Source organism: Tenrec ecaudatus, chromosome 1 (genome assembly GCF_050624435.1).
Source record: "Tenrec ecaudatus isolate mTenEca1 chromosome 1, mTenEca1.hap1, whole genome shotgun sequence".
In the NCBI taxonomy this organism is placed as follows: Eukaryota; Metazoa; Chordata; class Mammalia; order Afrosoricida; family Tenrecidae; genus Tenrec; species Tenrec ecaudatus.
Genome location: NC_134530.1, coordinates 163,942,702 through 163,955,012, shown reverse-complemented (window position 1 = coordinate 163,955,012; position 12,311 = coordinate 163,942,702). Strand labels below are relative to the sequence as shown.

The following is a 12,311-nucleotide window of genomic DNA, read 5'->3' as shown; positions in this document are numbered from 1 at the left end:
GGACTCGAGCGGCCGCAGGTGCTGCACCCATGGTCGCTGCCAGCGCCCACAGCACGTGAGATGACGTGGAAGCCCAAGAGAAGGACTTGGAGTACTCCTTCGAGTCCCGCGCAGCAAGAACCAAGGACGTGGTGTGTGGTGTCTGCCTGGAGGTGGGCTATGAGAAGCCAACCCCTGTCAAGTGCAGCACACCTGCTGTCTCAAGTGCATCCCACGTGGAGGAGCGCCAAGCAGTCGGAGAGCAAGATCCTAAGGGGAGGCTCCTCGGGGACGTGTCCTCTCCGCAGATGGACTGCGTTGTGAGAGAGTGTGTTTTCTCCTGACCAGGGCCCCCTGGGTGTCTCAGCGGGCTCCCAGGTCAGTTGGTCTGCCCACTGTGATGTGCAGGAGGAGACGCTGTGTGCCCGTTAGTGGACCCCTGAGGCTCTGAGGAGCCTGTGGTCCAGCATTAGCCAGCCAGGCCCAGGGAGCAGACCCCATGCTCTGAACCTGTGTTTCCTGGTGTTTTCCATTTCCCTCGTTTCCTCCTCTGTCCATTAAAGCTAGCCAAACAACCCACCCCCACCACCTTAAGATTGTTTTCCTAACTGAACAAAATGGCATCCTCTAAACTGAGCAAAGTTGCAAAAAATAAATCTATTAAAATGAAAGAAAAAGGAAAAAAAAAAAACCCTGAGGAACAGAAATGAGAGTAGCAGTAACAGGAGGGGAGGGGGAAGGTGGGGAGAAGAGAGGAGGAAGGGGAAACCAATCGCAACGATTGACACATAACCCCCACCCCCACCCCCAGGAGGATGAACAAGAGAAACGTGGGTGAAGGGAGACAGTGGTCGGTGTAAGATATGAAAACAATAACACAATTTATCAAGGGGTCACGAGGGGGAGGGGAAAGAGGAGCTGATATCAAGGGCTAAAATAGAAAGTACATTTTGAAAATGATGGCAACATGTACAAATATGCTTGATACAATTGATATATGGAATGTTGTAAGAGCCCCCAATAAAATGATTTTTTAAAATATCATCAGCCAGTTGATATTTACCCCACTTGTGGCATATATTCAATACTCAATATTTTAAGACTTTATAGTAACTTAATTTCTCGTATCATGGTTTTGCTTGCCAACTGTTTTTAAAAGACCAAGAACACTTTTTTCCTGTATTCTATAACCATTCTCTGATTTTTCTCCCACTTTCAGAATATATTAATATGAGAAGGATTCCAAAAGTTCATGGAAAATGGAATGTAAGGATCCTGGAATTTTTCCACAAAGTTTTGAAGCCCCTCATATGTGTTACTGCAGGCCTTAGTCTTTTGTCACCATCCAGTGGGCATTTCCTAGGTAATTCCTAGGTACTTAACATGCTTGGTGCCTATCACAGGAGAGTCATCGCAACCTAGCACATCGTTCCGACCTCTAAACCTCTAAAGTTTAATTAGGAGGATGTATTCACCTGGAAAGTTAGATAATGTTTCAAGGAAAGGGCATGTTACGTGTTGTAAAGTAGTAGAAGGCTGAGAGCTTGTTGGACTGTCGTGGTAATGGTGGCTTTTAAAAGAAGCATCCTGAGGGCAAATAGAGAGTATGATGAAAGAGAAATGAGCTTGAACAAGGCTTTGGAGAAAGGAGGCACGGCAGGCTGTGGGTCAAGTCTTGCTCCCTTTCTTGAAAATTCAGTTGTATTAGGTATGTATTATCCACGTCTGCTCTCGGATCCCGAGTAGCTGTGATAGAGTAGCTGTGATAGAGGACGCGTGGCCTGCAAACGATAGAAGATTTACTCTCTGTCCCTCGACAAAAAAACGTTTGTCAGCCCTTCCTGTTAGACAGTAGGGAGCCAGCCTGGGCTTTTAAGCAGGTCAGTCACATGGTAAAATCGGTGTTATGCCAAGGTCAAAGTATTTTTACTGTGGGTTCGTTCCTTGGAGTCAGGATTGACTAAAGGCAATGGGTTTTTTAAAATGGGTTTCCGTTTTTAAATTATTTTTACAATCAGATAGGAACAGATCTAACAATAATAATAGTCAGAGATTGAAAGACAGCTGTGCTGGTAAAGACCACTAGGCTAGCGTGGATGGAAGGTGGCAAGTGAAAGTCAAACCAGCAAAGTGGGGACAGTGAAAGAGTCTTAAGCACAGAATGAAGGGGGCCACGTGGGACTTGTTGTAGACTTGTTTAATCAGATTTGACGCCCAGTGGAGCATTCAAGTGAAAATGTTCAAGTCACCGGTTATTTGGAGCTTGCTAACTTTGGCAGCTGGGTGGATAGAGAACCCCAGGAAGAGACCGATGAGTTCAGTTTGGGATGTATTTAGTATTGATTACCTGTGGATAATCCAAATGGACATGTAACAGGAAACAGCGGTCTGCAGCTCACCTAAAAAGCTAAGGTTGGAGATAAAAAATGTGAAGTTTTAGCCTATGATTGGCTAGTGAAGCTTTAACATTCCAGGATCACATTTCCCTGGAAGAGCAAGATAAACTCTGTGCATTATGTGTCATTTTAAGAGATCTAGACCGAGGAAGCAGAACCAGCAGAAAATATATATATTTTATATATATAAAGTGACAAAAGAGACAAAATAGAAGGCATGGAGGAAGAGGAGTCGTCTCTCTTGTCAGAGGTCAGCAAAAAAAATTCCCCAAATAGTGCAGGGCCGGATAGTAGGTAAGTTAGAAAAAGCTGTTCAAATTCTTTGTCGTCATTGATTTTGCAACTCTTTAGAAACGGTTCTCGGCTAACTATAAAAATAGTTGCAGTGGGCTGTAGTTTGCCATGTTGTTGTTAAGTACCATCCAGCCCCACAGTTTGTCACCTTGGCACGACAGAAGGCAAACCACGGCACCGTGCTGCATCCCCACTCTTGTCCTGTGCCTGAGCCCATTGAAGCAGCCACTGCGTCAACCATTTCCTCGAGCACCTTCCTCTTTGTCACCTCCCCTACTGCACTTTCCTAAACACGATGTCCTTCTCCAGGGACTGGTCTCTTCTGAAAATATATCCAAAATATGTAGGACAAAGTCTTGCCATCCTTGCCTCTACGGAGCGCTCTGGTCTTACTTCTTCCGATACAGATGTTTGTCCGTTTAGCAGTCCATTTTCAATATTCTTCTCCAGCACCACAATTCAAATGCATCTATTCTCCTGCGGTCTTCTTTATTCAACATCCAACTTTCACATGCATACCAGGCAATGGAGAACACCCTGGCTTGGGTCAGGCACACCTTAGTCCGCAAAGTAACATCCTTGCCCTTCAACACTCTAAAGAGGTCTTGTGCAGCAGATTTACCAAACACAATAGATCTTTTGAGCTCTCGACTGCTGCTTCCATGAGCATTGCTTGTGGATCCACATACGACAAAATCCTTGACAATTTCAACCTTTTCTCCATTTATCATGGTCCAGTTGTGAGGATTTTTGACTTTTCATTGAGTTGTAATCCAGACTGAAGGCTACAATCCTTGATCTTCATCAGCAAGTGCTTCAAGTCCTCCTCACTTTCAGTTAACAGGTTGTTAACAAGCCTTCCTCCAGTCCGGATGCCGCACTCTTCTTCATATAATCCAGCTTCTCTGATGATTTTCTCAGCATATAGATGAGACCAGATAAGGTGATGAGATGATATGAGCCCGGCACACACCTTCCCTGATTTTTAAACCATGCAGGATTCCCTTGATCTGTTTGCACAACTGCCTCTTGATCCCTGTACAGGTTCCACATGAGCACAACGAAGTGTCCTGGGATTCCCATTCTTCTCAAGGTTCTCCACAGTTTATTATGGTCCACACAGTCTAATGCCTTTTCACAGTTAGTGAAACACAAGTAAACATCTTTCAGGTATTCTCTGCTTTGAGCCAAGATCCATATGACATACTTGTTCTACGTCCTCTTCTGAATCCAGCCTGAACTTCTGGCAGTTTCTTGTCAATGTGCTGTTACAGCTGTTATTGGATGATCATAAGTAACCTTTTACTTGTGAGCGGTATCAATGACATCATTTTATAGTCTGAGCATTTTGTTGGGTCACCTTTTTGTGGAGTGGGTACAAATATGGATCTCTCCCAGTCAGTTGACCAGGTATCTGCCTTCCAAATTTCCTGACGGGTGAGTGCTTCCAGTGTTTCTTCAGCTTTCGGAGACACTTCAGTGGGTATTCTGTCGATTCCTGGAGCCTTATTTCTGGCTAATGCATTCAGGACAGCTTAAACTTCTTTCTTCAGCACCAGTGTTCTTGCTGGTATGCTACCTCTTGAAATGATGGACTGTCGACTAGTTCTTTGTGGTCCAGTGACTCTGTTTTCTTTCCATCTTCATCGTTTGACATTTTGCCCAATGCATCTTTAAATATTGCGATTCAAAGCTTGAATTTTTTCTTGAGTTCTTTCGGTTTCAGATGTGCTCAGTGTGTTCTTCCCTTTGGTTTTCTAACTCTAGGTGCTCGCACGTTTCATGATAATACTTGGCTGTGTCTTCTCGAGCTGCTCTTTGAAATGTTCTAGTCAGCTCCTTGACGTCATCCTTTCTTCCAGTTGCTTTAGCTACTCTACCGTTAATAGAAAGCTTCAGAGTCTCTTCTGGTATCCGCTGTGATCATTTCCTTCTTTCCTGTCTTCTTAATGATTGTCTGCTTTCTTCATGAATGATGGTCTTGATGTCCTTCCAACCCCCATCACACTGCTATCAGTGTTCAATGTGTCAAATCTGATCTTGAGATGACCTTAAAATTCAGGTGGAATTAAACTCAAGGTCATATTTTGGCTCCTGTGGACTTGTTTTAGTTTTTTTCAGCTTTATCCTGAACTTACATATGAGAAATTGATTATCTGTTCCACAGTCTGCCCTTGGTCAGGGTTTAGCTGCTGATCTTGAACTTCTCCATCGTGTCTTCCCACAGGTGTAGTCAGCTTAATTTCTATGTAGTCTATCTGGGGAAGTCCATATCTATAGTCAACTTTTGTGTTGTTGACAAAGTATTTTCTATGAACAAGTCGTTGCAAGATTCTATCATTTGATCTCCAGCTTCACTTCTGTCACCAAGTCCATAATTTCAACTACTGCTCCTTCCTCTTTGTTTCCAACTTTTGCATTCCAATTACCATTAACTATAAATGCATCTTGATCGCGTGTTTGATCCCTTTCAGACTGAAGTCCTTGGTAGAATTCTTCAGTTTCTTTGTCACTAGCCTTTGTGGTTGGTGCATTAATTTGAATAATAGTTGTATTGTGCTTTTCTTGAAGGCTGGTAGGTGTAATCTGGTCACCGATAGCATTGTACTTCATGAAGGATTAACAAGATCCTTTCTGACAATGAATGCCTGGCCATTCCTGTTATTGTGTTATTTCAGACATAGTAGATCATGTGATTTTCGATTCAAAATGGCTGACACCAATCCATTTCAGCTCACTAATACCTAGGATATCGATTTTCATGTGTTCCATTTCATTTTGACTATTTTCAATTGTGTTAATCTGGGTGGACTCGAGAAACAAATTCATAGACACTCATATATGTATAAGAAAGAGGTTTATATATAAAAGTAATAGAATATTTAGAAAACAGCCCAGTCCAGATCAAGTCCATATGTCTGATATTAGCCCACATGTCTGATACCAATCTATAAGTTCCTCTTCAGACTCATGAAGCACATGCAATGATGCCGAATGCAGGAAGATCACAGACCAGTGGGTGGAAAGTCTTGTGGATCCAGTGGCGGTGGAAGCATCTCAGCACTGGCAGGGCTCTCTACGTGGCTTCTCCAGCTCCAGAGGTCTGGCTCCATGTGTCTTCTCCACAGGGATGTATCACAGGGAGTAAGCAGGTGTCCCACCTCCAGCAAACTATTTATCTCCTTAACGCCTCCCAGATGAGGTCATCAGGCTACTACCTCAATTGACAGGCTAGACTCCACCCCTTCACTCGTAATCCTCTCAACTTGACAAACCATTATATAACACCACACCAATTTTCCTAAATTCAGACTTTGCACATTCCAAGTTCCAATCATTAGAAGATTTTTTCAGCTGTTTCTCTTGACCTTGACCTGGGCCCCATCAGCAAATGAAGATCCTGAAGGCTCCTCTCCTACAGGTTTTACGGGACTCACGTCACAACTCCCCTCCAAGAAGTCATCTCCTCTTCAGTCACATTTTGAGTGCCCTCGGACCTAAGAGATCCGTCTGCTAGTAGTATCTGCAACAATGCCGTTCCTTTGTTTAGGCTTTCAGTGTTTGAAAATACTTCAAAGCTAAGTATAAGGTTTTCAGCAGCTTCTTTCTTCGGAGCGGGCAGCTGAGTCCTTCTTCATTGTCTGTGCTTAGTCTGGAAGCTCCGCTGAACCCGGTTCACTCTGGTGACCTTGCTGGCATGTGAAAGACCAGTGACGTGGCTTCCAGCACCACTGCAACACACAAGCCACCAGAGTGTGACACACTGACAGAAACGTGGTGGGTAGTTTGCCATGCCCCTGCTGTATGGTTGTAGGCGCTTGAGAGATTAAGAAATAAATTGATTTAGGAATAGAGAGAGATTCAGCACCTAGCACAGAGTCTTGTAATTTTTAACTAAGGAATCATTTTTCTTTTAAGGTTTTTTTTTAAAAAATATAACTTTCTTAAAAGATTAATTCCTTTTTTCCTCCAGATATATGTCCAGAAACTGAACAAAATGGAGTTGTTGCCGTTTCACGCTGATGTGGCAATTGGCCAGATTATAGAAATCCCCATCGCAATGTATCATGTAAACAAGGAGACCAAAGAGACCCTTGCATTCACAGACTGTTCTCACTTGCCCTTGACTTTGAACATGGATAAGCAAGGAGTCTTTTCTGTTCTCAAAGAAGGTGAGCGTGGGCTTGTTATGTTTGCCCTTCCTCTGTTTTTGAGTTGAGACAAATCACCGGTTCAGGAACTACAGAGAATAGTTTGAATTCCCTATTATGTACCTTATCTTTATTCTGTGAACGCCTTGTAGTAAACGTTAGACTCCTCATCGTACAGAGGTACAAACTCAGTCACATGGATTTCCATGTGACTACACGATAGCAGTTTTTGGTGCCTGTGAAAGTCTTCAGTTTCCAGCCTCTTCCACTTTCATCCTTCCACGCGATAGGTCATACCTCTAGTGTCATCAGGAAAAAGATGAGGCTTCCTGCTCTGTAAAGGTTTACAGTCTTTATATCTATGTTAAGAATTAAGGTAACAGATGGACATCAGATCTCTACTCAAGTACTCCCTCAACACAAGAACATTTTGTTCTAATAATCCGGCATTCCGTGATGCTCACCTTCCGGACACGATCTCTGAAAACAAACGTGTGCATAAGCAAATGTGGTGAAGAAAGCTGATGGTGCCCAGCTATCAAAAGATACAGTATCTGGGGTTTTAAAGACTTGAAGATAAACAAGCAGCCATCTAGCTGAGAAGCAACAAAGCCTACATGGAAGAAGCACACCAGCCTGTGTGATCATGAGGTGTCAATGGGATCAGGTATCAGGCATCTAAGACCCAGAACAAAACATCACTGTGAATGTGCGGAGAGGGGTGCAGGTGGAGTGGAGACCCAAAGCCCATCTGTAGACAATTGGACATCCCCTCACAGAAAGGTCACAAGGAAGAGATGAACCAGTCAGGGTGCAGTAAAGCACCGATAAAACATACAACTTTCCTCTAGTTCTTTAATGCGTCTTCCCCCTTACTATCATAACCTCAATTCTACCTTACAAACCGGACTAGATCAGAACATGCACACTGCTACAGATAAGAGCCCTACAACACAGGGAATCCGGGATAGATAAATCCCTCAGGACTAACAATGAGAATAGATACCAGGAGGAAGGGAAAAGGTGGAGGGGAGGAAGGGGGAATCTATCACAAGGATTGACACACAACTCCTTCCCAGGGGTACGAACAACAGAAAAGGGGGTGAAGGGTGACAGGATGATGTAAGATGTGAAAATAATAAGCAAAGAAAAGAAAATAAGCTGTAATTTATCAAGGGTTCAAGAGGGAGGGAGGGTAGAGGAAGGAGGGGGGAAAATAACAAGCTGATACCAAGGACTCAAGTAGAAAGAAAATGCTTTGAAAAGTATGATGGCAACGTATGTACAAATGTGCTTGACAATGGATGAATGTATGGATTGGGATAAGAGATGTAAGCGCCCCCAATAAAAGCATTTAATAATAAAAGATTTACAGCCTCGCACCCCACAAGGACAGTCCTCTTCTGTCCTGTAGGTTCCCGCGAGCTGGAATCCACTCAGAGACGGGGAGTTTGTATTGTTTAAAGAGTGTCATTTACTATGCATATATAAACATTTTATTTTAAAAAGATAAAATATGTTTCCCATGACAAAGAGAATATGAATAAGCTGTCCATAAAGGTCAACATTGCTTCTTGAAATTCAGCTTCGTATTTGAGCCTCGTCTATTGTTTTCCATCAATAATGCTGCAGCAATAGCATTAAGCATATACCTAATGTTTACTATTTTCCAGGCAACATTCTGAATACTTTGTATTTTATTGGGAGCTATTACAGCTCTTATAACAATCCATACATCAGTTATATCAAGTGCATTTGTACATATGTTGTCATCATTATTTTCTAAACATTTATTTTCTATTGAGCCCTTGGTGTCAGCTCCTCTCCCCCTGCCCAAACTCTCATGGCCCCTTGGTAAATTATTATTATTTTCATATCTTACACCGACTACTGTTTCCCTTCCCCCATGGTTTCTGTTTTTTGGACCCCTTTGGTGGGGGAGGTAAGGTTAAGTGTCGACCATCGAGATAGGTTCCCCTCCCTCCCTTTTCCCACCTTCCCCTGCCCTCCTGTTATCACTGCTCCCATTCCTGTTCCTGGATTCCATGTGCGCTGAGCTCTTACCTGTACCTGTGCACGTGCTTTGGTCTAGCCCACAATGAGAGGCAGGGCTGGGCACATGACAGCGGGCGGGGCTGTGAGGAGGCCTCAAGTAGTAAGAGCAGCACTGTGTGTTTCACGGGTGCTTTACCGCACCCTCATTGACTCATCCCTCCCTGGGACCCTCTGTGAGGGGATGTCCCATTGTCTACACATGGGCTTTGGGTCTCTCCTCCGACCCCACTCATTCTCCACAATATGGTTTTGTTTGTTTGTTTGTGGTCTTCTGATGCCGGTTACCTGGTCTGGTGACACCTCGTGATCACACAGGCTGGTGTGCTTCTTCCATGTGGGCTTGTTGCTTCTCTGCTAGATGGCTGCTGGTCTGAATACTTTTTATATATTAACTCTTGCAATTCTCACAATACATCTATCTACAGAGTTGAGTACATCTGTCTCAAGAGGTAGCATCAACTTGGTCTTCTTCCTGCTCTTGCTGCTGTAGTACTTCTTACCTCCCTCTTTCCCTCCTCTGTTCGCATGACATTGCTCCTGACTTTTAGACCCTCATTACCACTCAGGTCATTAGAATGCCTTTCTAAATAGCCCAGCCCAACAACCCCATTTCTTGTGCCTGCTCAATTGCAGTGGACTGGCCGCATCAGCTCTGGTTCCTTAAATATGGTCGAATTGATGCAGTTTCAGCGCACTCTTTAAAAAATCTCGGCAGAATCAGGGTATCATAATAAGCTTCCTTGTTTGAATGGGAAATGCATGTATTTAAATGTCCCACTTTTTTGGTGTATAATGACCCTTGTTTCACAAGTACTCACCTGCTCCCTTTCCTTCAGTGCCCACTGCTCTGCACTCAGAGCATGGCCCCGGCCCCTTCTGTAAACTACCAGCGCGCGCAGACGCAAGTCTGCGTGTCTGACCCTGCACAGGTTAAAGAAAGTGATGGCAGCGATTTCCACACGACTTCACATCCGGGATGTCTTGACCAGAATTAACTGAACCATCTGATCAGGGACTTAAATCTTTCCAAGGATTCTTCTGAATTGCTTGCCTCCAGACTAAAAGAAATGAATGTACTTCAGCCTGGAACCAAAATTACATTTTAGCAAAGGAGAGAAAAGAATTCGCTGCCATTCCTTACCAAAGACAACAACTTAGTATTCTGCAGTGATGTTGAAAGCCTTCTGGGAAAAAAAAATTGTGTTTCAGAGTATACCCCCAAGTGAGTGGTGTCTTCTCATCAACAGTTCAAAACATAATTAGAAATGTGTTCCTTTTGTAAAAAGAAAAAAACAAAAAAATAAAAGAAAAAATTAAAAATGAAAAAAAAGAAATGTGTTCTTTTAAATAAGGACAACAAACAGTGGTTCTATTCCAATTGGTCACTCCGTCACAGTGAGAGAAGACCACCAGGCCGTCTCTCTAGTCTTGGAAAAGATAAATCGCCAAGAACACCAGAGAGCAGTTGTGTAGACATGAGGATGGTTGATTTTCTTCTTGGTCAACAAAGTGGCTACACAGAGAATCCTTGTTTCTGTGCCTTCAGGTTAGTAGAGGGAAACACAAACTTTGGGCAAGAAAAGATTAGCCTCCGAGGGAATAGATGGTGGTTGGAGGACAAAATGTAATCGGTGAACCTCTGGTAGCACGAGACAGAATCATACTGCCACCACTGCATAGCCTGATGAAGCAATTTGTAAAAGCTTTGAATAAAAACGGTTAGTGCATTGGATACATAGCACGTAAGTTACCTGGACTGACCGTGGAAAAACTCAAGGCAGGGATTTTCAATGGTCCACAGATCAGACAACTTATAAATGATGCACATTTCATAGCATCAATGAATGAAATAGAATCATGTGCTTGGTCTTCATTTGTTCTTAAAAAAAAAAAACTGTCAGCACAGTCAGTGGAGGGTGTGCTCTCATTTCAGTGGGCTTGGCTGTCACTCAAGTGTTAAAGTCCACTATCTGCACGCTCACGTAGATCGCTTTCCAGAGCACCTTGGTGACGTAAGTGAACAACAAAGTAGAAGACTCCACCAAGACAAAAGACAGTGGAGGCCAGAGCCCAGGGAAGATGAGATGCACACCTGGTGGCAGACCATGCTGGAATCTTCGTGGGATGTTCCTGGCAGAGAGCCACTCTCGGCTGTCTTACCAAAGGAGCTTCTTGTGTGTCAAATGACTGAGGAGTTGCATCAGAAATAGGTGCTTTGGGTATGAAATAGTAGATTTTTCTTTTAATTTTTAATATGTTTACTAAAAAGTATCTCCTGATTTTTTTAATGGGCAGGCGTAGTGAAGAGTGATACAGGGCAACCTGACCTCTGCTTTGTATCTCAAAAACTAGAACTGAGAGGGGGAAACTAGAGCCATTTTTTGAATCAGCAGGTCAAATATACCCAGAAACAAATCTAACATTGACAGTGTCAACATGTGTGTTAGCCAGTATTTTTTTCCTGCCTCTGGTAATCACAGTGCCAAATGGATCTTCCTTCACAAAGCTCAGCTTTAATGTTACTTCTCCTGCTCAAAATTTTTGAGAGATTCCCCGTTGCCCAAGAAAGAACTAAAATTCTTAGGTTACCCTTCAAGACCTCTACAATATGACCCAGCCTACTTTTTTGAATTCATATTTTAATTTCATATATGCCTTTAGCCAAACCAAACTACTTTGGTTACATTTGCCCATGCATCTCCCTCTTATACTCATTTATAGCTCCATATCTTTGTTCATCCTCTCCTGAGTTTCTAATGTTCCCGTAACCTCTTCAGTCAGGAGTTATCTTTCTGTTTGGTGAATTTCTCTGATAATCATCACTTTCTACTAGTATTATGAGTAATTTATGTACATGATCAATCTTCCTTTATAAACTCTAAGGACTTTGGGGTCAGTATTTTGCTTTATAGTTGCATCTTCATTGTACACAGAATTGTGTCTCACATGAAATATTTCTGTTAATAGAAAGAATAGCTGCTTCATCTTATTTTGCTTGTGGTAAATATGGAGAACATGTCCCATTTCAGCATTGTTGCAGGTGCAATTCGATTATATTACTTGTGTGCCACCATCACCACTGTCTCTTCATATTTTTCACCACCTTTAGCAGAAACTCGGTGCCCTCGTGTGCAGTGATTCCCCTTTCCCATCTCCCTCTCATCCCTAGTGACCACACGCCTATTCTAGATATTTCATGTAGGTGGGATCAGACAGTGTTTGTCCTTTTGTGACCGACTTACTTCACTCCGAAAAAACGTTTTCAAGATAAATCCATGTTGTGACATATGCAAGAACTTCATTTCCCTTTATGGCTATGTAATATTCTATTATATCTATGCATCACAATCTGTCCATCCATTTATCTGTTGATGGACAGAGGAATTGGTTCTCTTGTCAACGTGATACAAAAAATTGGAGTATAGAGGTTAGTACA

The 12,311-nt window shown here is 42.9% G+C and overlaps 1 protein-coding gene across 1 annotated transcript in view; it reads left to right on the top strand.

Annotated features, from left to right (window-relative positions):
* Window positions 1-12,311, top strand: part of NUP210L (nucleoporin 210 like) — a 111,147-nt gene that overhangs the window by 44,705 nt on the left and 54,131 nt on the right. The window contains exon 13 of the mRNA XM_075540749.1: window positions 6,643-6,841. Within this exon, the coding sequence (XP_075396864.1) occupies window positions 6,643-6,841 (199 nt within the window). The remainder of the gene's footprint in view (window positions 1-6,642; window positions 6,842-12,311) is intronic.